The sequence below is a fragment of the Phacochoerus africanus genome, chromosome 3 (genome assembly GCF_016906955.1).
Source record: "Phacochoerus africanus isolate WHEZ1 chromosome 3, ROS_Pafr_v1, whole genome shotgun sequence".
Taxonomy (NCBI): domain Eukaryota; kingdom Metazoa; phylum Chordata; class Mammalia; order Artiodactyla; family Suidae; genus Phacochoerus; species Phacochoerus africanus.
The window spans coordinates 58,021,732-58,049,486 of record NC_062546.1 but is presented as its reverse complement, the minus strand read 5'-3'; the positions used below and the strand labels follow the sequence as shown (position 1 = coordinate 58,049,486).

The 27,755-nt window shown below is 39.2% G+C and overlaps 1 protein-coding gene and 1 pseudogene across 1 annotated transcript; both read right to left on the bottom strand.

Moving 5' to 3' along the window:
* Nucleotides 1-525: 525 nt before the first annotated feature.
* Nucleotides 526-27,755, bottom strand: FGL1 (fibrinogen like 1). The gene is made up of 8 exons (XM_047770386.1): nt 27,647-27,755; nt 17,152-17,231; nt 14,439-14,622; nt 8,033-8,192; nt 7,405-7,502; nt 5,723-5,811; nt 5,363-5,550; nt 526-888 (listed from the first exon to the last, which is right to left on the bottom strand). Exons 2-8 carry the CDS (start codon nt 17,221-17,223, stop codon nt 729-731), a joined length of 951 nt encoding a protein of 316 aa, XP_047626342.1. The 5' UTR covers nt 17,224-17,231; nt 27,647-27,755; the 3' UTR covers nt 526-728.
* On the bottom strand, nt 9,683-10,360 carry LOC125122332 (voltage-dependent calcium channel gamma-like subunit; annotated as a pseudogene).

Here is a 27,755-nt window from a genome sequence, read left to right as displayed (position 1 = left end):
AATACCTCACAGGATTGGGGAGTTCTCTTGCGGTGCAACAGTTAAGGATCCAGCCTTGTCACTGTAAAGGCTTGGGTCGCTGCTGTGGCACAGGTTTTGATCCCTGGCCCTTGAACTTCCACATGCTGCCAAGTGCAGCAAAACAACAAAAAACAAAACAAAACAAAACTTCACAGGATTGGAATAAGAATTAAAATGAGGCTTCTGAAAGATGTGTATAATCTACATAAATGCCCTGAAAATATGAGAGAGTATTTTATAGTGATCAAGATCCTGAGTTGGTATTTAAGAGTTCTAGCTTTGCAATCAGAGACCTGAGTTCATTTCTAACTCATAATATTTAGTATCTTTGCAGTTGATTTGGCAATCCATTATTTGATGGATTTTTCTTATGTATTTTTTAAACTGCATCCATACATAACATATCTATGCTATGTTATCTCCCCAGTCATGTCTGTACTCTATGCTTTTTATTTTTCATTCACCATAATCTCTTATCACAGACCTTTGCACATGGGAATTCAATAAGTATTAACATTATCTACATTTATTTGGTGACTATCATATATTTGCTGTACTGAAAGTACATTAAGTGATAAAGGCAGTTAAGAACGAAAAGCAGTGCATATAACAATCAACATAATCACACATGTGAACATTCCAAATTGCTATTTTTCAAATCACTTAAACCAAGATGAGCTGCTGAAATGAAAGCCCAGCAGGGACAATTAAACAATATTTGGAATAAAATCATTTGGTCTAATTTTCATAACCACAGATTTCAAAGAATACCACCATCCATGCCAGGTGTGCCAGACAATCCCATTGTCAGTTTTAGCCGTGTAGGGGCCAGTGTGGTATAAACCATTCAGGTTTGCAGAGTGACACCTAGTGGGAGGAAAAATAAACACAAACAATCAGACTAGAAAAGTATCCTTTGAAAACCTTTTGCTTTGCTAGCAAATGACTGAAAACATTTTAACTATGAATTCTGACATTTTTAGGTAAGGAAATATTAATAAGTTTCCAAAAGCCAAAAGATTTCTACAACATGATCGTTTTGCCTTTTTTTTTCTTTTTTTTTTTTTTTGGTCCATGCGCATGGCATGTGGAGGTTCCCAGGTCAGGGATGGAACCTGTGCCACAGCAGTGACAAGTGCTAGATCCTTAACTTGCTGAGCCACTAGGGAACTCAATGAGTTTTTTCAGCTGCTAGGCTTTAGTAACTATAACTCAGGGTGAAACCCAGACCATTTGTAGAGTATCAATAAAGAAGCAGTTCTGTTCTTAATAGACTTTAAACCAATAAAAAAAGAAAAACAAGCAAACAAAAACATGACCTTGTAAGCCTGAGCCTTAGCAAGAGTGGTATGGGTTAACAAAGCAAGGTGTGCCATGCTGCTCTCTGTGCCAGCTTCCCTGTATAATTTATACTTACGGTGTTCATCCATCTGCTGCCAAGACTTAGCTTTTGTAATTCAAATTCCCTTCCTCCCGTCTTAAAAACCACTACTATACTATATCAATTATTTTAACCTCAAGGGCAAGAAAACAAAACCTAAATCACCATTTAAAGTTTTCCCAGCCATCAACCAATAATCTTTTGTCTTAGTCGTGAGTTAATGTTTTACATATATTGCTCCAACCTAGATAAGTTGATTAGGTTATCACACATTTTAAAATGTCCCCCTTCTTCCTTTGCAATCCATAAATTTTGTTCCTGATATGGATGAACTAAGAGTAGATGATAATCTTCTGGGTACTTTATGAAATTAGTGGCTATATCTTCATTGATATAACCAGTGAAAAGATTATCAAGACATTACAACATAAGGAGACCATTCACAAGGAATAGTTCTGAAAAATCTATGGAAAGCACCTAAATCACTGAATCAAGAAAGTATATAATTCACCCATAAATCCTGAGTAGTTGGCTTGAACCACTTACCAGTCTAGTAATTCTCTCCTGCTGACTATCTTGACAGTCCTAATTTAAACTGATGTAACTAATCAAAACTATGTATGGGAAGTTCCCGTTGTGGGCTCAGCAGGTTACAACGGGACTGGTTTCCATGAGAATTCGGGTTCGATCCCTGGCCCTGGAACATCTGCTTGCCATAGGTGTGGCCAAAAAAAGAGAGAGAGAGAAGATACTCTAAATTGAGCCTCCAGAATATATTTTGACATATTTCTGTCTTCCGAGAGACAGCTACGCATACTTTTTTACTTGTCCTGCGATTTGAATCCTATTAAGAAACTGACCCTGTTCAATACAGGAAAACTTAGCAATTCTAAGACCAATTTTCCAGCACCTTCCATGTACTAGAACAGCCTGGACTTGAAGCTAGACTGGAAGATGACTGGGGCTTCCTTGGTGAAAAAGTATGTGCTATGAGCACATACAGGAAATGCTACGCCAGCAAAGCGGAGAAGACCTCAACACCTCAGTGATTGGTTTGCTATGTGGAGAAGGAATGCCTTATAGGTGGGGAATACTTATAAAGTGCCAAGAATTCCCATAAATTGGAAGAACTACGGGACAGGATAAAAAAAAAAAAAAAAAGAGGAAGAAGGAAGTGGATGACGGAGTTAAATCACAGTTGTAGCAGGCATGGTAGAAGTAGCTTTGAGCATCTGAAACAATTGACTTTTTTTTTCCCCTTGTCTTTTTAGGGCTGTACCTGTGGCATATGGAGGTTTCCAGGCTAGGGGTCAATTTGGAGCTGTAGCCCCTGGCCTACGCCACAGCCATAGCAACTCCAGGTCTGAGCCGCATCTGCAACCTACACCACAGCTCACGGCAATGCCAGATCCTTAACCCACTTACCAAGGCCAGGGATCGAACTTGCATCCTCATGGATTCTAGTCAGATTGGTTTCCGCTGAGCCACGACAGGAATTCCCTAGAACAACTGATGTTTTCTCCAGCTTTTCTGATTTTTTTCACTTGCACAGCCTTATTACTCTTTGACTCTAAGGATAATGCCAGCTCTGGGTAGCTCCAGCTACTGAATTGCCTTTCTTTGTTCTCCCTGAATCTCTACCTTTAAAGTCAAGTTAATATATGGACCAGCTGACATTTAGCTGGGTAAGTACGTGGTTCTGATCTCCTGGTAACATTAACCAATGTGGATTTTATTTCTGTACATGGAATTCTGTAAGTTCTACATGATAATTCTTACATAATGCTGACTTAGACAAGGGAGAAAAAGGAGGAAGAGAAGGTAATGAGGACAGTTTTTTCTTTCTTTTCTTCTTCTTCTTCTTCTTTTTTTTTTTTTCTTTTTAGGGCTGCACCCATGGCATATGGAAATTCCCAGGCTGGGGGCCCAATCAGAGCTGTAGCTGCCAGCCTATGCCACAGCCACATCAAGGCTGGATCCTTAACCCACTGAGGGAGGCCAGGGATCAAATCCACATTCTCATGGATATGAGTTGGGTTTGTCTCTGCTGAGCCGCCACAGAGGGGAACTCCATGAAGATGGTTTTTAAGAGAACAAGAAAATCGCTAAGGAAAAAGCATTATCATCACCTTTGACTTGCTAAGTAGGAAAAATCACTTTGTTTCCCTGTCCCCTCTCACTGCTATATGTGCTGCACTTCCCTTACAAATGACCAAAAATTAAATGGACTCAAACTTGGAAAAAAAAGCAAAATCCAGAGGAAATGTTTTTTACAACTGCTTAGATTCAACTTGCCTCAGCACCCTACATATAACCAGCTGTACCTACATAGAATCTACAACTCTAAAATCAGCACATCACGGTAGCTGATGATGTTCTTAATGAGGATTCTCATGATTTTAAGGGAAATAGACATTTGTGTGGTATACCTCCACTTAATAAGATAGAACATTTTTCTTCTTCTTCTTCTTTTTTTTTTTTTTGTCTTTTTAGGGCCGCACCCTTGGTAGCATATGGAGGTTCCTAGGCTAGGGGTCAAATCGGAGCTGTAGCTGCTGGCCTACACCACAGCCATAGCAACGTCTGATGGGAACCAAGTCTGTGACCTATACCACCGCTCACAGGAATGCCAGATTTTTAACCCACTGAGCGAGGCCAGGGATCGAACCTACATCCTCATGGATGCTAGTCAGATTCATTTTCTGATGAGCCACACAGGAACTCCAAATAGAGCATTCCTAAATGCTTTAAAATTACTTATGTAATGGAAAAAAAGTTAAAATTTGGATTGTGGAATTTTAATGATTCCTCCTCAATTACGCAGAAAACTTGGCACTCTAGAAATACTAAAGATTTGCGATGGAAAGTGGAAATGTCCAGATATTTTGAGACGACCCTTGTCTTCTAAAGAGAAAAGATGTTCAAAGGTCACACACTGCCTTACAGTTCGTGAACATCTGTTTTGCAGGCATAGAAGGCTTACTGAGTTATTTTTAAGGAAGACTTTAAATTTTCTATTCCTGCCTTAACTTTGTGATGACAAGAAAGGAAACTGTCTGGAAACCATGATGGGTGGGGAACAGTTAAAAGAGTGAGGAATATTTGGCCTAGAGAAGAGAAAATATTGAGGAATACTATAAATATCTTCTTATCCAGGGCCTGAAAATTTATGTTGAAAAGGAATACAACTACTTTGTAGCTATAGAAGAAAAAAATGGGCAAGGTAATAAAAAGGCAGATTTCAGGTTAATAAAAGGCAAAACAGTACAACCAGAACGGAATGAGCTTGCTGATAAAGTAACATTAAAATATTCAATCAGAAGGTGGAATTAGGTTTCAGCAATGTTGTATAGGAACTTTATGCATTTGGGAGGAGCTTGGATTCAATGATTAATAAAAGTCACAGTAATTGAAAAATAGTATTACATAGAAAAAGTTATAATAACATGGCTATTTCATATGACAGAAGAAGGTAAAGAGCTACTTCATTCTTAGAATGTAGTTAAGAGGTTATTAAAATGCTCTCTAGGAGTTCCCTGGTGGCTCAGCAGGTTAAGGATCTGGTATTGCCACCACTATGACTCAGGTTGCTGCTGTGGCTCAGGTTTGATTCCTGGTCCAGGAACTTTTACATGCTGCTGGTGCAGCCAAAAGAAAAAAAAAAGAAAATGCTCTTTATTTATTTGTACCAATTTATGATAACTCACTCATAATTCAGCCTGCAAACAGTCTTTGTAAAAGCAGTAATTTTATTTATTTCTATGACATATCCTTCAAGTTTTACTAATGTACACAATGAACAAATCCTCAAAACTACTTCATCACTGAAGAATTCTAATAAGGATGATTACCTAATAATACCAGTATTACACAGAAGACCATTATGTCATATATTATAATTAATGCCCACCAGTGAGATATCATCAATGCCATTACAACCATGTTTATAAAATGTCAAACCTGTTAAACCACCAGCCAGACAGATCCTCTTTCGCACAGTTCCCTTCGTAGTTGTCATTATCTCTGTCCCATGTGCTGAATTTCATCCTCTGGTGACTACCCCACCATTGTACCTCAGGATGAAAATTCCCTGCAAGGGAGTCTCCAGCTGTTCCAGAATATTCCCCAATATGCAAATCATAGGAATTCTAAAGGAAAAGAGGTAATTTTCATTATCAGTTGTCACAGTTTTTAAAACAGTTTTATTTAATAAACAAAGGAGTAAGTTCTATTGCATATTTTTTTCCCACTGGCTTCAGCTTTTATATTTTATGTTTTATGCATTAATCCATGGTGCTCATTATTTGAAAACGTTAGTACCTTTTCATCTCCAACTTTGAAATTTTTATATTGTGCATAACGGTTATTTTTTTCAAAATCCGCAAGGTCAATTTTTAAGGTGTAGTCTCCTAGAAAAAAAAAAAACAAGAAACTATGGTTTTTTTGTTTTGTTTTGAATGTGCGAGATGATATTAACTTACTGAGGTTTAAAAACAATCTGTGGCTCTATTTTACTTAGACCATTTCATTCTGCCGGGAGTCAGTTTTCTAAGACTAAATGGTGACTCCATTGTATTGACAACATGAACGTTTTACCATGTAGTTTTACTTGAAAAAAAAAATTAGGGACAACAATAGTAAAGGTAGAAAATTTCTACTAGATCTATCATAGAGAAAAGCCAGTGTAATTCACTTGGCGAAGAACAGCAGAAAGCAAGTCATTATTTGTAGATTAAGAAATCTAACAATGAAAGAATAGAAGTTTTAAGAAGTTTAAAAGTTTATCCTCTTTTTCAAATTTTTGTAAGAATGTTGATCTTAAATACAAATAATGACTGAAATAATGGATATTGGTAAGTAATGATCATCGTCATTGTTCCATCATTTGCAAAAAACAAAGACTATTAGTTTTTCAGAAACAGAACTATTGTCAGGAACATAAAAAGTTATCAATCAAATTAACTATTAGAGAATATGTATTCAATTTTTCTACTTTGATAAATAAAATTTCACAGTGACATGTAAGATCAGGTTTGAACTTAAAGTCTTAGCTTTCTCCAGGTTCTAAGCTGGAACAGAGAGGCCTATTGGGCAGACCTGGCCTGTGGTCTGCCTCCCTTCTCTTCCCACCCCTATCTCCATCACCCACAGCAAGGGGCCGTGCCCACACTTGTGGATATTCCAGGCTGCACACCCAAGATCTGCTTACACTCACAATAAAATTATTCCTTCACCTCCCCTCAGTCTAAGGGGTGAACACACTAGCAGCACAATTTTCCCACAGGGCAGAGATGAAGGAGAAGCAGGAATAGGTCCTAGAAACAAGTCCAAGGCTTCCTGGGCAGGGAATGCTGAATTCCCATCACTAGGGAGAGGTGTGGGCTCCTACTGGCCTTGACACTTTGGCCCCACGGATTCCTTGCCTTTTGGCACTCTAATGTGGAGCTCCAAGGAAGAGACCCCTTTAATCTGATCAAAAGTTAGTAAAGGATGTGTGAGCTAAGACTGTGAAGTGGATGGGAATAGTAACATAGGCTAAGTCAACACTCCTAAAAAGTATTTTGTAGCATAGAAGAGATTCAAACTCTTAAGTAACCATGTAAATATCTTTCTGGTCAATGAGTAAATGAAAATGCAATTACAGGATTACAGGCCATTTCTTTCTTTTTTTCTTTTTTTGTCTTTTCAGGGCTGCACCTGCAGCATTTGGAAGTTCCCAGGCTAGGGGTTGAATTGGAGCTGCAGCTGCCGGCCTACATCACAGCCACAGCAATGCCAGATCTGAGTCACATCTGCCACCTACACCAAAGCTTACAGCAATGCTGAATCTTTAACCCTGAGCGAAGCCAGGGATCAAACCCCCATCCTCATGGATACTAGTCAGGTTCTTAACCCACTGAGCCATGATGGGAACTCCCTAGTGAAGAACATTTTAGTGGTTTTGTTTTTTGTTTGGTTTTTTTACTGTATTTCAAGTGAATTTGATAGCAGGCAAACCTTACCTTGTGTGGTCAGTACGTGAAGATTTCTATTACCCAGCCAATATTCACCATTTTTTTGGACAAAATTTCCAAAGCCATTTTCATAGTCATTCCAATTTCTAAAAAATGTAAAGTGAAACCTGACTTGAGCAAAATCCAAAGGGACTTCTGCAGTACCCAAGGTGGACATCCCCTGTCCCCAATATTTTCTTGGTTAGTTAATGTACTTTCATTATTCTTATGTAGAGAGAGTAAAATTCTAATTAATAGACACCAGGATATATATACATATATATATATATATATATATATTTTTTTTTTTTTTTTTGCTTTTTAGGCCCCCACCTGCGACATATGGAGGTTCCCAGGCTAGAGGTCAAATTGGAGCTGTAGCCACCAGCCTGCAACACAGCCACAGCAACTTTGGATCCAAGGCACTTCTGTGACCTACACCACAGCTTAGGGCAATGCCAGATCCTTAATTCATTGATCGAGGCCAGGCATCAAACCCACAACCTCATGGATCCCCTTAGTCGGGTTCTTTAACGCTGAGCCACAGTGGGAACTCCCAGGATATAATTCTTTAAAAGGCTTAGCTTATTGTACACCTCACATTTCCTACTCTAAATCCTTGTCATAATTAGCACACCTGTTAAAATTCTCACTGCCATCAGATCGTCTCTGAATTACAGTCCATCCTCCTCCATCAGACATGTCACAATAAACAGAGAATTCTGCTGGGCTCTGGAGTGGTTTGATTTTGTAAAATCCACTCTGCTTAAAACCATCATTGAAAATCTCTGAACAATCTGCAAAACAACAAAATGTAATATTCTTATGTGTGTTTTTCTTTTCTTTTCTTTCTTTCTTTTTTTTTTTTTTTGCAACTTGGAATCAAAATTAAAAAAAAAAAAAAATCACAAGAAGTAGGTTTAGGCACCCAGTCAAGCCCAGAAAGGGGGTCGATCAAGGCAAAGACCAAAAACCCATGAATCAGTGTCACACAGAATGAACCTAGGAAGGCCTGAATTTATCAGGTGGGGATGGGACAAAGGTCAGTGTAGAATGAAATGAGCTGAGGGCAAAACTCCCACCCACTGGGCAGAAAAGAACCTGGAAAGGGACCAATTCAAGATGCACAAAAATGCAGATCTGCCAGCAAGGGTGGACATCTCCACTGGCCCCCAGTTCACCTCCCCTCCAGGCAGCGGCATCCAGGGTGGTTTTTAACTATCATTTGATGTCTAGCCAGCCCCCTCTACCCCCTGCAGTCCAGCAGCTCCAGACACATGCTCTTTGAAATATGTTCTAGGATCAAAAATGAAACCTGGAGGGTATCTGACCCTCATCCAATATAGACTCATGTTTACCTCAGAGAGGACAGTATATCAGAAGTCAGGGGGAGTTCCCATCATGGCTCAGTTGGGAACTGGTTAATGACCCCAACTAGCATCCATGAGGTTGTGGGTTCAATCCCTGGCCCCACTCCGTGGGTTAAGGATCTAGCGTTGCCATGAGCTGTGATGTGGGTTGCAGACCTGGCTCAGATCCTGAGTTGCTATGGCTGTAGTGTAGACTGGCAGTTGTGGCTCCAACTGGACCCCTAGCCTGGGAAACTCCATATGCTGTGGGTGCGGCCCTAAAAAGATAAATAAATAAATAAATTAATTAATTAATTAATTAAATAAAGAAGAAATGAGGGGACCCTCCTGGGAGGACTTAAGGTCAGATTCACAGGGAGAGTCCCCAGAGGGGATCGCAGCTGCTGGAAGCTGGGGTTATCTTGGGATAATGGGTCCCCAAAGGGCAGGGCTCAAGGAAAAGTCAAATCATTTCAAAACATACTATCTGAAAGAAATCCTGAGCTCTGCCTGCCTGACATGACCAAAACTAAAGCAAGGAAACTGCACTTTGAGTTGGTGGGAGAAAGTCCTAGGCCCTGATGGGACGCTGTCCACTGGAAGAATGATTCACTCCTAGCAATCCAGGAGACCTCAGGACCCCAATAGCCCACATCCCAGTGGAGTCAATAAAGCAGGTGTGAACTCTGCTTGGCTATGCAGACAGCATGGCACCCACTACCTGACTTGCTTCCAAGTCTCTTCCCATCCCAGGAAGGATCCAAGAAAAGATTTCAAAATATGCTTCTTTTTGTAAAATCATCATCCTAATAACTTGGCTGAGAAGGTACAGCTGGTGGCATTGAGGCACCCAATGGTCTCTGGGCTGCAGATCAGCTACAAAGGCCCTTGGGCCACTGGCCTGACGATCCAAAGATTAAGAGGTGGCAATTTCAAGGTCACATGTTAGAAGAGTCCCAACTTGACCACAGTTTCTGGTAGAACTTGATGTCCTCAGAAGGGGGCCTAAATTTTATAGAGTGGCCCAAAGGATGGGTGATGCCATTGATGTGGGTAAGGCTATTGAAGCGGAGGCCACTGATAGCATTGAGGAAGAAGAGGATAGAGGCAGCGAACTGGCTCCAGAAGGTCAGAGTGAGGCCAATAAGCATGACCTGGTTCCTGAGAAGGATCAGGAAGCTCAGGAGTCCCCTGAAGGAGAAGATGAAAGAGACAAAGAGGAGGACGGAGCCCATGGCCCACTTGTGCTGTGAGTGGAGGTCCTTATACATCTGGGACACCATGAGGAGGACCAGGCCAAAGATGGCAATCGCCATGGCCAAGGTGGCCATGCTGTAGGCCAGGGCCATGCCTCAGGCCAGCCCGGGCACGTGGGCCTGACTCAGGTCACTGAGGCAGTGCAGTGCAGTCTGGTTGGAGGTCATGCAGAAATGCCACAACCCAAACTGGCAGTCCTCGGCCAGGAGCCAGTGGCCATCACAGATGGAGATGGAGGAGAGGATCATGGACTGGGAGGCACACAGGATGATGAGGGTCCAGATGAAGGACTCAAAGGAGGACTGGCAGGGCCTGCTTTGGGCGAGCAGCCTCTGGGCCTGCACATCAAGGGCGGTCATGCTTCACAGGGCTGGGCCACAGGCTCCTGCCTGGTTCCTTAATGCTTCTTCTGTATCTTTTTTCTTTTTAAAGGGAGACTCTGAACAAGATTACTCAATACTAATGGAGACAGATAAACCCATGATGTAGATAATCAGCTTTTTAAAACTGCATCTTTACATTTTCCAGTGGATATTAGGAAATTTTTATTTCTTTTTTATTTTTATTTTTGTCTTTTGTCCATTTAGGGCCACACCTGCAGCATATGGAGGTTCCCAGGCTAGAGGTCTAATCAGAGCTGTAGCCACTGGCCTACACAGCAAAGCAGGATCCAAGCCACGTCTGGGACCTACACCACAGCTCACAGCAATGCCAGATCCTTAACCCACTGAGCAAGGCCAGGTATTGAAACCTTAACCTCATGGTTTCTAGTCAGATTTGTTTCTGCTGCACCAGGACGGGGACTCTGGGAAATTTTTATTTCTTATCCTTGTATTTAATTATCATCTGACTCCTTGATATGACCATGGGAGGAAAAAAGAGTGAAATAGGTATCCAGTTTCTCTTCTTTTTTTTTTTTTTTTGAGCCACATCCACGGCTGTGGAAGTTACCAGATTGAATCCATACCACAGCAGTAAACAGCCACAGCATTGACAATGCCAGATCCTTAACCACAAGGCCACCAGAGAACTTCTCATTTCTGATTTTTAGAGAAACCAATTTTAAAATATACATATTTCAGTTAATCATAGTATATTTCACTAGAACTGACAGCTTTATCAGATGGAATACTGGAACTTTGCTACGAAGCTAAGATGAAAGTAGAAATATAACACCAAATAAATAATTTAATGTGGATTATTTTAGAGCATTAAAAATCCTTCTGAACATCTGGAAATGAACTCAAAATAGTAATCTTCTTGTTAGATTCTTATGACCTCCTAATCTCACCAGATTTTTTCCTAACCCGCTGAAATTTCCAACAGTCCATGCATTCTCTGATTTTTTTTGCTAAAGTTGCAAGATTATACAATTTTGTCCCCGCAGTCTGCTTTGCCATGGTATTTCCTTGACCACTGAAGCGAACATAGCTACCAATTTGCCACTAAAAAGTAGTATCTGTTCCTTAAACCGCTGGAAGGTGGGAGAAATTAATATTCACTGGGGCTTATCTAAACTGATCTCTACTGACTTAGAGAATAGAGCAAGTATGGACTCACTGTTGCTTAGATGCCCAGGGATTTATGTTTTTCAGGGTGGTTGAATTAGTGGTTACTTTAAAGAGATAGTTTCAGGAATACTCAGTCACATACTTTTGACTAAAAACACTGAAGTTTAACACTTATCAAACCCTTTCAAATTTTACCCTTATCATTTTGTTCACTTCTGTCCTTTTTTTTTTGTCTTTTTATGGTTGCTCCCCCGGCATATGGCGGTTCCCAGGCTAGGGGTCAATTCAGAGCTACAGCCACTGGCCTATACCACAGCCACAGCAACACAGGATCCGAACTGAGTCTGCAACCTACACCACAGCTCACAGCGACGTCGGATCCTTAACCCACTGAGTGAGGCCAGTGTCCTCATGGATGCTAGTCAGACTCATTTCTGCTGACACACGATGGGAACTCTCACTTCCATCCTTTTTTTAAAAAATATTTTCTACAATTCTGTAACTATGTATGGTGATGAATGTTCATCAGACTTACCATAGTGATCATTTCACAATACTTATATCAAATCATTATGTTGTACACCAGAAACTAATTTAATGTTGTATGTTCAATTATACCTAATAAAATTTTTCTCTTTCTGACTGGATAATTCCATTCTCTTAGCATACTCTTAAGTTCTTTCATAATTTTCATTGTTTTGTTGCCAAATTGTCTATTTTTTTTTCTTTTTTGCCGCCCCCACGGCATATGGAAGTTCCCAGGCCAGGGATCAAATCTGAGCTGGAGCTTTGACCTATGCCACAGCTGCAGCAATGCTGGATCCATAACCCACTGCCCCAAGGGTTGGGGAGGGAACCAGTACCTCTGCAGAGAGAAGCCAGATCATTAACCCACTGCGCCACAGTGGGAACTCCTGATGCCAAATTGTCTACAAAAATTGTATTACAAATAAAACATACTTCACTTTAAATGGATTGAATAGTCACTAGGAGTCCATAAAAAAAGAGGCTAAAAAACACTAGTCATTTCTAAAATGCTTTCCAGATTGAGACCAATCACATAGTAATGCTTTGGTGAGATGTTCATCCTTGTAATGATTCAGGCTTTATTCATATATTTATTTTTGAGACTCAGAAGCCCAAATGTTCTTTATACACACTGGATTACTTTTTTTAAAAACTGTTTTGGCAGTTAAGTAAGAAAAATAATGGGAAGTGATTATCTAAAATTAGTCCAATGTTGTTCATAAGTTTACATCTTGTGGCCAAGTATATTGTATAACATTTTTCATTAAAGCAAGCAGATTTTAACCTTTTTAGGAAAGGGGCTCTTTGCTTGCATTTAACCACCTACCAAAGGACTGAACAGTAAAGACTCACAAGGTTCAGAATATTTTCCAGGCAAACATGGAAATGATTAGCTATAATATTTGCCTCTGGAAAACTCTGTGAATATGGAGTTTTCAGCCAACATTTTCTATTTGTTTTTATTTTATGCCAACTCTGAGTTTTTTAAGTTTTTTTTTTTTTCTTTCCAGAGGAAAATGCTGAACAAACTTAAGATCCAAAGGAAAGCTTTCAACTGAAAAAACAATACAAAACTCCAGGAAATAAACATTTTAAAAGTGCCAGTAGCTCAATTTCTTACAGCAAACAAGTTAAGGAGCCCACATTGGGGAAATGTGACTTATACTGTGATAGAAAGTCCAAGCAATGTAGGGTTTAAAATATTAACTAGATATTTAAAACTATGATTTTCAAAATGTTTTGACCCACTCAACCCCCCAGAGAATAGATAGGAGAGGGACAGGGTTAGAGAGCTCTGTGTTCATGGATTTAAAAAAAAAAAAAAAAGAATTTTTAGATACTTACATAATGCTAGAATGAAGTCAAGGCTTCCTGTCCCCTGTTTGACAAACATTGTGTTAAACTGGGTGAGGTGAATACTTACTCTGATCTTGCAGAAAGCAAACTGTGTTGGAGGGCTGAATGTTGAGGCTACGTAAAGTGAGATGACGGTTTGCCAAATTTGCTTTCTCCTGTTGTCTCAGAATGGTGGCTGAGCCTAAAGCTGAGAACCAAAGGCACTAAGTGCCCCTCCCCCCCCATTCTAAACTCAAAGGCCAGCCTGAGCTCAGCCATGACGCCACAGAGCATGCTGGGAAATGCTAGAACTGGCCCTACCACTGCCGTCCTTATCCCCAGGCAACATAAGATGAAACATAAGAGGAGAGACTGGAAGTTGCAACGTTCTTGTAGGGTAGGGTAGCTGGGCTCTCTCCTCTGAAAACAAGGGAAAGAAGATATAATAAGGTAGACAGGTATCTGATAGTCATCTAGCTAAATGCTAAATGCTTTAGTAACCATGTTACATGCTTTAATTCATTTGATCTTAACAACAAAGAAACAGATATTCTTTTTTGGGCCACACCTGTGGCATACGGAGGTTCCCAGGCTGGGGTGCATTGGAGCTGTAGCCGCCAGCCTACACCACAGCCACAGCAACATCAGATCCAAGCCACATCTGCAGCCCACACCACTGCTCACAGCAATGCCAGATCCTTAACCCACTGAGCGAGGCCAGGGATTGAACCTGCAACCTCATGGTTCCTGGTGGGATTTGTTTCTGCTGCACCACAACAGTAATTCCCACACTGATATTTAAGCCATCTATTGTCATGGTGTCCTATTAAACTATAGAAACTCTCAGATACTTTGCATTGCTCTTAAATGTCCTCTGCAGAGATAATCAAGAGAAAAAGCTAAAATAGGTAGAAGGCATTTAAATTTGGTATGCTTCATGATGCTCGTTACTGAAACAGGAAAAGTTCTTTAGCAAACCTGATCAAGTAACTAGCACCAAACATCACTGCACGCGGGTATAGGATGTAAGTTATTGAAACATTTAAGAAAAATAAACTCTGACCTGCATATTGCCTCTTGCCTCCAAGGTCAATGACACTATTCTCTTCTCCTTTATCGAGGAACTGGATTTCCTTCTCTTGCAAAAGCTGCACGATCTTGACCTTCTGCTGTTTGACCCGGGTCTCAAGCAGGTGCACCTGGGCTCTGAGCCGTGCCTGCTCCTGGAGGCAGTCCTCCTCAAGGGCCTGTAAAGTAATGCACATCTCATTCTCATGGAGAGCACGCAAGTTGCATAAATTAATGATTCAACTTTGTCCCCAATCCCTATTTCAGAGTAGTATTCTAACCAGAAAGTGGTTTGGAGGTTATAATACTGTTTGTTATTTGAAGAATAAGAAACTCTGGCTTATGGTAAAGTGCTCAAACTAAAAAATGATATAAAATAATCTGAAAGACTATACTAAGAGCTTTAGAGTGGCTGTCTCATTTGCTCCTCCTAATGAGTCCATGAGGTAGGAATGGGCTCAGCTTTGGGGAAACTTTCTCAAAAATTCTCAGCAGGCAAGAATCAGAGTTCATATCTAGTTCAAGGTCCCTACTTTTAGTCTCAGCAGTTTTCTGAGTTAGTTTTCTTAATAGGAAAGTGCTTTACAGCATCACTACCTATCATCAGTGTGTCAGTCTCTAAAAGGAACGAGGCGTTTGAATGACTTTTTGGTATTAATATGTTTTAAAAATATACTTGAATGCTTACAACCTGATGGCACATGGTCATCTTTATAAGGAATGCTACTGTACATCCTCGTATCCCCAAGTATCTTACCCACTTACCTGCTACAGGAAATTCTACTGGACTCACTCTAACTTTGGACTTATTGTTTTTCCCTCAATTACTTCAAAAGGGGATGGAGAAGCCTGAGCTTTTCAGATAAATCATTTACTTTCTCTGAAAAGGCAAAAGTGACCCAAGAATATTGCACCTGTCAGAGTTTATCAGTTCCTTTTTTTTTTTTTTTTTTTTTTTAGGGCATATGGAAGTTCCCACGCTAGGGGTCAAATCAGAGCCGCAGCTGCTGGCCTACACCACAGCCACAGCAACACCAGATCCAAGCTTCTGCTGTATCTGCGACCTACACTGCAGCTCACGGCAATGCCGAATCCTTAAGCCACTAAACGAGGCCAGGGATTGAACCCACATCTTCATGGATACTAGTCATACTCATTACCCCTGAGCGACAATGGGAACTTCTATCAGCTCCTTTCTAAAGTGACATCTGACTGAGCAGATCTCTCCAGGGATAAAACAAATATGGTGAGCTGGGAAGGGGAATTACAGAGGTGGGTCTCCTGGAAACAACTCCTGAGACCAAGAAACTATGATAAAGGCTCTGAAGTATTCAATGCTGGGATAATTACTAGAGGATAGTGAAAGAAAAAAAAAGGACAAAACTCAAACTCTTGCCATTTTCCCACAATTACCTTGATAATTCTATTTGTAGTTCTTATCATGGTCTCTTGTGATAAGTGCGAATGTTTACTGAGAAATTATGAATTTAATTTGCAATTGCCTCACACTACTTTTTTTTTTGCTTTTTTTTTAGGGCCGCACCTGCAGCATATGGAGTTTCCCAGGCTAGGGGTCTAATTGGAGCTACAGTTGCTGGCCACTGCCACAGCCACAGCAACGTGGGATCTGAGCCATGTCTGCAACCTACACCACAGCTCACGGCAACGCCAGATCCTTAACCCACTGAGCGAGGCCAGGGGTCGAACCCACAACCTCGTTGTTCCTAGTCGGATTCGCTTCCGCTGCACCATGACAGGAACTCCTCATACTACTTTTACATGCAAAATTTTCTGTAATTGGTATCTGATTACAGTCAGATATATATCCCAATTAATATTTAAATAACTTCCTGTTCTATGTTTCTGTGTTACCTTCTATTCATTCCATAAATCTGAGGACCTACTATATTTGATTGCTAGGCAATGGGTACAGCATCATGAGATATTTTATTTGGGGCAAAGGAAAGAGGTACACTGCCTTCCTATGAAGGACTATAATGTAAATACAGAAATTCAACTTCAAAACTGAAAGTCATAGAGCAAGAGAATGGAGAAGTGATACCAAAGGCCTTTCCTCTCCCATCTCCAGGTCCAAGTCATGTAGTCTCTCCTCGCTCTTTCTTTAAGACTCTTTCTTTCTTTCTGTCTGTCTGTCTGTCTTTTTTTTTTTTTTTTTTTTTTTTTTTTTTGCTTTTTAGGGCCACACATATGGAATCCCCAGGCTAGGGGTTGAATCAGAGCTGCAGCTGTCGGCTTACATCATAGCCACGGCAATGCAGGATCCGAGCCATGTCTGGGACCTACACTACAGCTCACAGCAACACTGGATCTTTAACCCACTGAATGAGGCTAGGGATAGAAACCGAATCCTCACGGATACTAGTTGGATTCATTTCTACTGCACCGAAACAAGAACTTCCTCTCTAGGACTATTTCTTATTTGCTCTCAGTACTCTCTCCTCATCATCCCTTGATCTATCCTGCCTGAATGAATTATTTGCTTAGCCACCTTAGAACCAAAAAAAAAAGTAAGGTAAAAAAATCAGTCAACCACTTAGTAAGTGCCTTTATGTGACAGGTGCTTCCTCAAACCTTTTTCATTTTTCCCTCCTCGTTTTTTCAGTGAGAAGTTACTATAGATTTTCCACAAAATAAAACCCAGATCAAAGCAGGGATTAAAAACACAATAGTTTTTGTAATGAGCTTACCCAGCTTTCCCTGACCATTACTAGAGCAGTGGTGAGGAGGATGAAACTGAACGTCTTTGCCATTTTTCCCATTGAAGGAACTGCAAGAATAAAAAGAATTTCATAAATTTACTATAAATTTTTCATGAGACAGAGCTGGCTTTAGATTCAAGTTGATCCAGGAAGCAGTTCTAGGCCATTTATAATCAAAGCATCACCAAAGAAATTCTCCTGGACTGTCCCAGGCTTTCTTCCACAGAAGGATGCTCACTGTTGACTTCTATTGAATTGAAGAAGTTTGATGTAAAAATAGAGGTGGAACCCTGGCTCTTTGGAGTGTGGAAAAGGCAAAGTCTCTTTAAGCACAAAGACCTGACTCCATATTTTGGCTCAGCCACTTCCTAGTTGTGTGACTTTAGGCAACAAAATGCTCCTGATCTGTAAAATGGACATCATAATTCTTACCTTATAGGAATGTGGCCATTTTGATGTAATATTTTCAGACACTTTGGTATATAAGTGCTAAATGAAGAGTAACTCATTTTATTTACGAAAGACTTTTTAATTTTGAAAAAAGGAACAAAGAAAGAAGTTACAACAAATAGGAGGTGATATGCATTGTTTTTCTCAATGTCTTACGTATAAGCAAGTTACCAAGATAATATAAAACTTTAAGCTCTCGGGAGTTCCCGTCATGGCTCAGTGGTTAATGAATCCAACTAGGAACCATGAGGTTATGGGTTCAATCCCTGGCCTTGCTCAGTGGGTTAAGGATCCGGCATTGCCGTGAGCTGTGGTGTAGGTTGTAGACATGGTTCGGATCCCGCGTTGCTGTGGCTCTGGCGTAGGCTGGTGGCTATAGCTCCTATTCAACCCCTAGCCTGGGAACCTCCATATGCTGCGGTATCGGCCCAAGAAATGGCAAAAAAACAAAACCAAAAAACAAAACAAAACAAAACAAAAAAACTTTAAGCTCTCTTTAAAGTTGTAGAGGAAAATTAACTTTACCACTTCTTGAAATTATTTTAAAAATCAACCTTGAAGTCATGAGTCTCAATGAAAAATTTTGCCATTCCTCAAAATAACTTCTGTGTGCTGCCAGTGGTGAATTTTCATAAATTTTAGAAGCTAAGGAGCGTAGAAGGACAGAAATATCTGCACAACATTCAAACAAATTTTGTACCTGTGGTTTCTGCTAAAAAAAAAAAAAAAAAGCACTTGAATCAACTGAATTATTTATTTGTCAGCCTATTTTTGTGACCACTAGGTCCTGTCCATGTATCTCTTTCTCAATTCTTATATAATTAAAAAAAAAATTCCCAAACTTTGCTGCCCATTGGGATCACTTGGGGAGATTTAAAAAAATCTCTATGCCCAGGAACTGAATCAAATGTCTAAAGGTAGCAGGCCGGTCTTAGAATTTTTAGAAGATTCCCAATTCATTCCAATGTTCAGCAATGTTTGAAAAGTAATGACTTAAGGACACAATAGACAAAATTTCTTCAGTATATACTAACGAAGTTGGTAGTTCACATTCATTCTTTCTTGGGCCAAAAAACCAATTACAGAATGGGAGGAGCATTGCTTAAAATCAGTGACAAACAACATGCATGGGATTCTGGGGAGCATTATAAAATATAATGTGAATTTTTTTTTGTCTTTTTAGGGCTGCACCTGCGGCATATAGAGATTCCCAAGCTAGGGGTCTAATCAGAGCTGTTGCTGACAGCCTACGCAAGATCCAAGCCACATCTGTGACCTACACCACAGCTCACAGCAACGCCGTATTCTTAACCCACTGAGCAAGGCCAGGGATTGAACCCACAACCTCATGGTTCCTAATCGGATTCGTTTCCACTGCACCATGACGGAACTTCTAATGTGAATTTTTTTTTCTCTTTTTTAAGGACTGCACCTGAGGCATTTTGAAGTTCCCACGCTGGAGTCAAATCGGAGTTACAGCTGCTGGCCTACACCACAGCAATGCCAGGTCCAAGCTGCATCTGTGACCTATGCAGCAGCTTGTGGCAATGCTGGACCCTTAACCTACTGAGCAAAACCAGGTATTGAACCTGCATCCTCATGAATACTAGTCAGGTTCTTAACCTGCTGAGACACAATTGGACTCTTATGCGGCTATTTAAAAAAAACCTCATTTATATGCTTATGGTAATTTATTATTATTATTATTGTTGTTGTTATTATTATTGTCTTTTGTCCTTTAGCTGCACCCGAGGTATATGGAGGCTCCCAGGCTAGGGGTCCAATCAGAGCTGAAGCTGCTAGCTTACATCACAACCACAGCAACGTGGGATCCAAGCCACATCTGTGACCTGTACCACAGCTCACAGCAACGCTGGATCCTCAATCCACTGAGCAAGACTAGGGATGGAACCCTCGTCCTCATGGATACTAGTCAAGTTCCTTAACCACTGAGCCTTGATGGGAACCACGGTCACTTATTAAATTTAAAAGTTTACCATGAAGTTCAAGTAGCAGAAAGTAAAACAAAAAAAACACCTCCACATAATGGAGGTTTCTTCATATGTAATCAACTACATAGTTATAAACATATAATCATAACCTTTTTTAATGTTATAGAAAACAAGACAACAATAATTGTTGTTATCATAAACAAGTAAAAGAAAATAGGGACAAAAAATAGAAAAGCTTTTGTAAAACACATGAAAGAGATTTTAGAACTAGAAAGTATCCCATGAGGATAGAACACATGGTAAAAACATAATTAAAGGAAGTGAGATCACCCAGTCAAACATTGTCAGCATTTGAGGAAACAAGGTTTAGAGAGGGGAATCATTTGCCTAAAGAAATAAAACAGACTTTTACTAAGCAAATTCACATTAATCTGGGATCTTAGTATAAAAACATAATAAAATGTCATTTACTTGTGAATGTGATTCAAATTGTACTTCTGAGTTAAAAGAACCAATATAGTTAATGGATTATTGATTGGACTTTTTCCTTTTTCTTTCCAGTAGTAAAAAATAATCTGATTTTTCTTATGTAATGACAACCAGATCTTCATCATTTTAATCCACCTCTAGCAACTATCAGATAAAATATTCAGGAGTCAAGAAGTAATGGTTATGAAAATTTTTGCCTTCCGCACTTTTTAAGTTATCCGTTGAAATTATCACATTGTTTGGCTCATCAAGTACCCTTATCTATATATATGGTCAAGTATTTTATTTCAGAAATGAATATATTAGGGTAAAAACAGATATTTTTAAAAAACTATGTTCTTGTATTTATATTTGAATCTGTCTTTTGCATAAGTGAAAATGTGTGTTGAAAGTATTCTAGGAAATACTGAGACATTATAGAACATATATTCAGATTGCAAAGTGGAGTTTGTAGAAAATAAAGGGCAGGAGTTCCCATTGTGGTTCAGTGGGTTAAGGACCCAACTAGTATCAATGAGGATGCAGGTTTGATCCCTGGCCTTGCTCAGTGGATTAGGAATCTGGCATAGCCACAAGCTGTGTCATAGGTTACAGATGTGGCTCAGATCTGGTGTCACTATGGATGTGGCATAGACTGGCAGCTGCAGCTCCAATTCAGCCCCTAGGGTGGGAACTTCTGTATGCCACAGGTGTGACCCTAAAAAGAAAAAAAAAAAAGAAAAAGAAAGAAAATAAAGGTCCAATGAAAAACTTTAGCAGCTGTCACTTGGCCTGCTAAAGTTCCCAACTCACTGCCACTAAAATAATTAAATCTGCACAACACTAACCTCAACAAACTTAAGAGTATAGAAATTATTTCAAGCATTTGCTCTGACCATAATGGCATGAAACTAGAAATAAACCACAAGAAAAGAAATGAGAAAAATCTGACTACATGGAGACTAAACAACATGCTACTGAAAAACCATTGGTTCAATGAGGAAATCAAAAGGGAAATTAAAAAATACCTCAAGAAAACCATTCAAAATCTATCGGATGCAGCAAAAGCAGGGCTTAGAGGGAAATTCATAGTGATACGGGCCTTACTCAAAAAAGAAGAAAAATCTCAAATCAACAACTTAACCTACCACCTAAAAGAATTAGAAAGAGAAGAAAAAAGAAAACCTAAAGTCAGCAGAAGAGAGGAAATCATAACGATCAGAGAGAAAATCAATAAAATAGAGATTCAAAAAATAATTTTAAAAAATTAATAAAACTAAGAGCTGGTTCTTTGAAAGGGTAAACAAACTTGACAAACCTATGGCCAGACTCACCAAAAAAAGAGAAAGAACAAATTAAGAAATTAAAAATGAAAAATCTCAACAGATACTGCAGAAATACAAAAAAAAAAAAATAAGAGAATATTACGAACAATTCTATGCCAGAAAATTTGACAAACTAGAAGAAATGGACAACTTTCTGGAGACTTACAGCCTGCCAAAACTGAATCAAGAAGAAAATATATCAACTGAACAGACCCATCACTAGAAATGAAATTGAATACGTAATAAAAACACTCCCTACAAACAAAAGTCAAGGACCGATGGCTTCACAGGTGAATTCTACCAAACATACAAAGGGGCACTTATACCCACTGTTCTTAAACTTTTCCAAAAGATTGAAGAAGGAACACTCCAAAAGACATTCTATGAAGCCACCACCACCTTAATACCAAAACCAGACAAAGACACTATCAAAAAGGAAAATTATAGGCCGATTTTTTGATGAATATAGATGCAAAAATTCTCAACAAAATTTTAGCCAACCAAATCCAAAAAAACATAAAAAGATCATACACCATGACATAGTGGGTTTCATCCCAAGTTCACAAGGATGGTTCAGCATGTGCAAATCAATCAATATCATACACCACACCACAAAAGAAAAGTAAAAAAACCACATGATCATCTCAATAGATGTGGAAAAAGCATTTGACAAATACCAACATCCATTTATGAAAAAAACTCTTACCAAAGTGAGTATAGAGGGAACATACCTTAACATAATAAAAGCCATTTATGACAAACCCAAAGCCAATATAATCCTAAGTGGAGAAAAGTTGAAAATTTCCCTGCTAAAATCTGGAACAAGACAAGGATGCCCACTCTCACCAATTTTATCCAACATAGTATTGGACGTCCTAGCCATAGCAATGAGACAAACAAAAGAAATAAAAGGTATCCAAATTGGAAGAAAAGAGGTAAAATTGTCACTCTATGCAGATGACACAATGTTAAATATAGAAAACCCTAAGGACTCCATATAAAAACTACTCGAACTGATCAACAAATTCAGCAAAGTAGCAGGATACAAGATTAACATTCAGGGAGTTCCTGTCGTGGCGCATTGGTTAACAAATCTGACTAGGAACCATGAAGTTGCAGGTTAGATCCCACGTTGCTGTGGCTCTGGTGTAGGCCGGCGGCTGCAGCTCTGATTCAACCCCTAGTCTGGGAACCTCCATATGCTGGAGGAGCAGCCCTAGAAAAAGGCAAAAAGACAAAAAAAAAAAGATTAACATTCAGAAATTGGTTATATTTCTGTATACCAACAATGAAATATTAGAAAAGAAATATAAAAAGGTACCTTTTAAAATCATACCCCCCAAAATTAAATACCTAAGAATAAACCTGGCAAAGGAAATGAAAGATTTATATGGTTAGAACTATAAAACATTAATCAAGGAAATTAAAGAATATTAAAAGATATTCCATGCTCCTGGGATGGAAAAATTAATATAATTAAAATGACCATACTACCCAAAGTGATCTACAGATTTAATGTGATCCCACCCAATTACCTATGACATTTTTCACAGAACTTGAACACAAATTTAAAAAATCACAAAATTTATATGGAACCACAAAAGCCCCAGGATTGCTTTGGGTGCAGGGTGGGGGAGCAGGAAGCAAAACTCTCCCAGACTTCAAACAATACTATAAAGCTGCAATAAATAACACAGTGTGGTACTGATACAAAAACAGATATACAGACCAATGGAACAGAATGGAGAGCCCAGAAATAAACCCAGACACTTACAGTCAATTAATCTTTGACAAAGGAGGCAAGAATATAACATGGGAAAAAAGTCTCTTTAGCAAGTGGTACTGGGAAAATTGGACAGCTGCATGTAAATCAATGACACTAGAACACACCCTCACGCCATGCTCAAAAATAAACTCAAAATGGCTTAAAGACTTAAATATAAGACAAGACACCATAAAACTCCTGGAAAAGAACATAGGCAGAACATTCTCTGACATCAACCATACAAATGTTTTCTTATGTCAGTCTCCCAAATCAACAGAAATAAAAGCAAAAATAAACGAATAGCACCTAATCAAACTTACAAGCTTTTGCACAGCAAAGGAAAAACAGACAGACAAACAAACCCAAAAAGACAACCTATGGAATGGGAGAAAATAGTTGCAAACAAAGCAACTGACAAGGGATTAATCTCCAAAATATATAAACAGCCCATACAACTCAACAGCAAAACAAACAAACAACCCAATTGAAAAATGGGCAGAAGACCTGAATAGACATTTCTCCAAAGAAGACATATGGATGGCAAACAGGCACATGAAAAAGTGCTCAACATCTCTAATTACTAGAGAAATGCAAATCAAAACTATGAGGTACCACCTCACACTGGTCAGAATGGCTATAATTAAGTCGACTACAAAAAACAAATGCTGGAGAGGGTGTGGAGAAAAGGGAACCCTCCTGCACTGTTGTTGGGAATGTAAATTGGTACAACCACTTGGAAAGCAGTATATGGAGGTTCCTGAGAAAACTAAATATAAAAATACCATTTGATCCAGGAATCCCACTCCTGAGCATATATCCAGACAAAACTTTCATTGAAAAAGATATATGCACCCCTATGTTCATTGCAGCACTATTCACAATAGCCAAGACATGGAAACAACCTAAATGTCCATTGACAGATGAATGGAGTAAGAAGTGTGGTACTTTTACACAATGGAATACCAGTCAGCCATAAAGAACAAGATAATGCCATTTTCAGCAACATGGACAGAACCAGAGATTCTCCTACTAAATGAAGTCAGAAAGAGAAAAAGCCGATACCATATGGTGTCACCTGTATGTGGAATCTAAAATATGACATAGATGGGAGTTCATGTCATGGCTCAGTGGAAATGAATCTGACTAATATCCATGAGGATGCAGGTTCAATCCCTAGCTTCATTCAGTGGGTTAAGGATCCATCGTTGCGGTGGCTCGAATCTGGCATTGCTGTGGCTGTGGTGTAGGTCAGCAGCTACATCTCCATTCAGCCCTAGCCTGGGAACCTCCATAAGCTTCGGGTGCGGCCCTAAAAAAATCTATCTATATCTATATCTTTATCTACAGATATAGGGATATAGATATAGATATATGACACAGATGAACCTATCTACAGAACAGAAACAGACTCACAGACATGGATAGCAGACTTTTGGTTGCCAGGCATTGGGTGTAGGGGGTGGTGGGAGGGTAGGGGGAGAAAGTGGGATAGAAGGGGAGTTTGGGGTTGGTGGATACAAACTGCGACATTTGGAATGGATGGGCAGTGGCCTTCTACTGAAGCTCACAGGGATCTTGGTGTGATTAGGTCACTTTGCAGTACAGCAGAAATTCAAGAAACATTGTAAATCAAATATAATTTTAAAAAGCAGTAGAGTTCCCATGTGGCTCAGGGGTAACAGGCCCAATTAGTAACCATGAGGACATGGGTTCGATCCCTGGCCTCCCTCAGTGGGTTGAAGATCCAGTGTTGCCTTGAGCTGTGGTGTAGGCCACAGACACTGCTCAGATGTAGCGCATTGATGTGGCTGTGGTGTAGGCTGGCAGGTATAGCTCCAATTCAACCCCTAGCTTAGGAACTTCCATGTGCTGCAGGTATGGGCCTAAAAAGACCAAATAATAATAATAATAATAATAATAATAATAATAATAATAATAATAATAATAATAACGAGGTCCTACTGTATAGCACAGGGAACTATTTCCAATCACTTGTGATGGAACATGATGAATGATAACATTAAAAAAAAAGTAGATTGTTAAGAAGACAGATATAAGGTGTGTATACTGATTGATTATATTTGTAAAACATTCAAAAACATGCAAAACTGAACTACATCGTATGGGATTCAAACACAGGGGTTGAAACTATAAAGTAAAGCAAGAGAGTAATTACTTAAATTACTGGCTCCTGCTAAGATGGAAGGAAATGGGATTTTGATGGGAAAGAGGTCTGCAGGGTCTGGTGGTATATAGGCAATGTGCGATTTCTTGTCCTGGTGGTGGTTACATGTGTAATCACTTTACAACAACTCGGTAAACTGTATATTTATGTTTTATGTACTTGCTGGGTACTATATTTACAGTAAAATGGTTTAAAGGAAATAAAATAAATAATAAAAATAAAATAAAATAATCAAATAAGATCTTTCCCAAAGAAAGGAGGTAGCCCTTAGTCTGACAGATCCTTAAACATTAAGGCAATTCAAAACATTATTATATATACTTAAAAGTTATTATGTTAACTTTATTATCTTTAGAGTAATTCCTGAGAATATCTTAAGCCCTTTGAAATTCCCCAATGTCCTCATTAGTAATTCCAACCATCTTCTACAATATTGAAGAAACATTTAGATATAGGAAACTTGCTGCAAAATTCTGATCTCCATAATTCATCATAGTAAACTGTTATTTTTCTGCAAACCTGGCTTGTGGTAATGTTATATCAAATTATTTAGCTCCTTACTAAACAATTAATTGTATTTATTATATTTATTTTACAATGTTTTTGCTTTGGGCTATCTCAAAATTTTTAATTATTGTAAAGTTAAAATAGTTTTCACATGGCTATTTTTTTCTTTTTTGGCATTTTAGGGCCACACCTGTGGCATATGGAAGTTCCCAGGCTAGGGTTGAATCAGAGCTGTAGCTGCCAGCCTATACCATAGCCACAGCAACACAGGATCTGAGCTGCATTTGTGACCTACACTACAGCTCACAGCAATGACAGATCCTTAACCTACTAAGCAAGGCCAAGGATCGAACGCAAGTCCTCATGGATCCTCGTCAGGGTCATTAACCACTGAGCCACGAAAGGAACTCCTCAAATGGCTATTCTCTGATGTACCATATTATTTGATATACATTGTTCTATATCTATAAATCCAATTTCTCCCCTACTAACATTTTTTTAAGTTGATTATAGTAAATTAAATTTGAAGGTAAAAATACTAAGTTTGGAACAGAGAAGTTCTATAGCTGGTATGTAAATTTTTGTTTAAATGGCTGCAGCTGTGGCATATGGACATTCCCACGCCAGAGATCAAATCCCAGCTATAGCTGCCACCTATGCCACAGCTGCCCCAACACCATATCCTTAACCCACTGCACCATGGTGGGAACTCCCATGTAATTTTAAAAACACAATTACCAAAAAAAGTACATTACTAGCATGTAAAATTTCAAAACTGATATGTTTTAAGCTTATAAAAGGATACAAGATAAATTTAAAAAGAAGAAAGTTATTGAAGGAAGCATATTTAATAAGTTAGCATTCACAAATGGTAATGTGCAGGATACATTAACATGTTTCCTATTAATGGAAGACAATTTAAAAATTACCTATAATTACAGGCTTAGAAGCTCCTCTTAGGTTATTTTCTTTGAATTTTTTCCTATTTTCTGACAATGGAATGTAACAGTCTCTTTGTTATCTCAAGAATTTATACTCAATGAAAGCTTTAAAAAAGTCAAATAAGTTTGATTCCCCAAAGACAGAGATAAAGAACATTTCTGAAGTTTTCACTGGCCCATTTTATTTTCCATTTTGTATATCAAAACTGCAAATCTTGTTATTTACATCAAATTCTCATCCAATTCATTCAGAATTGCCAAGAATGAAAAGAAGATGTAATTTTTTTTTCCCTCTTGTTGTCTTTTCTAGGGCCGCACCTGCAGCATATGGAAGTTCCTAGGTTAGGGGTCAAGTTGGAGCTGTAGCCACTGGCCTATGCCAGAGCCACAGCAACGCGGGATCCGAGCTTCGTCTGCGACTTACACCACAGCTCACGGCAACACCGGATACTTAACCCACTGAGCAGGGCTGGGGATCGAACCCGCAACCTCATGGTTCCTAGTTGGATTCGTTAACCACTGCACTACGATGGGAACTCCTGTAATTCTAAATCTCTTTTCCAAATGGCAGAAGCAGCTGTCTCTCACATTAACCTGATTTTTTTAGAGATACACCCGCGGCACAGCAACACCAGATCTGAGCCTCATCTGCAACATACACCACAGCTCATGGCAATGCCGGATCCTTAACCCACTGAGCAAGCCCAGGGATCGAATCCACAACCTCATGATTCCTAGTTGGATTCATTTCTGCTGTGCCAAAACAGGAACTCCTCAACCTGATATTTACCAATAGCCAATCGTTGTTTCTTGAGTTATGCTTAATATCATACCTATGAAATAAACTAGCATTATTATAATTATGTCAAAAGTGCAGAGAGATTAAATACCTTGCCTGAAGTCAGAAATGAGTCAGAGACACAGCCTAGGCGAGGTCCAGGCACTCTGCCTCCTCAGATCCTCTAACTGCATTCAGAATTTGCAATTGCTTCTCCATCA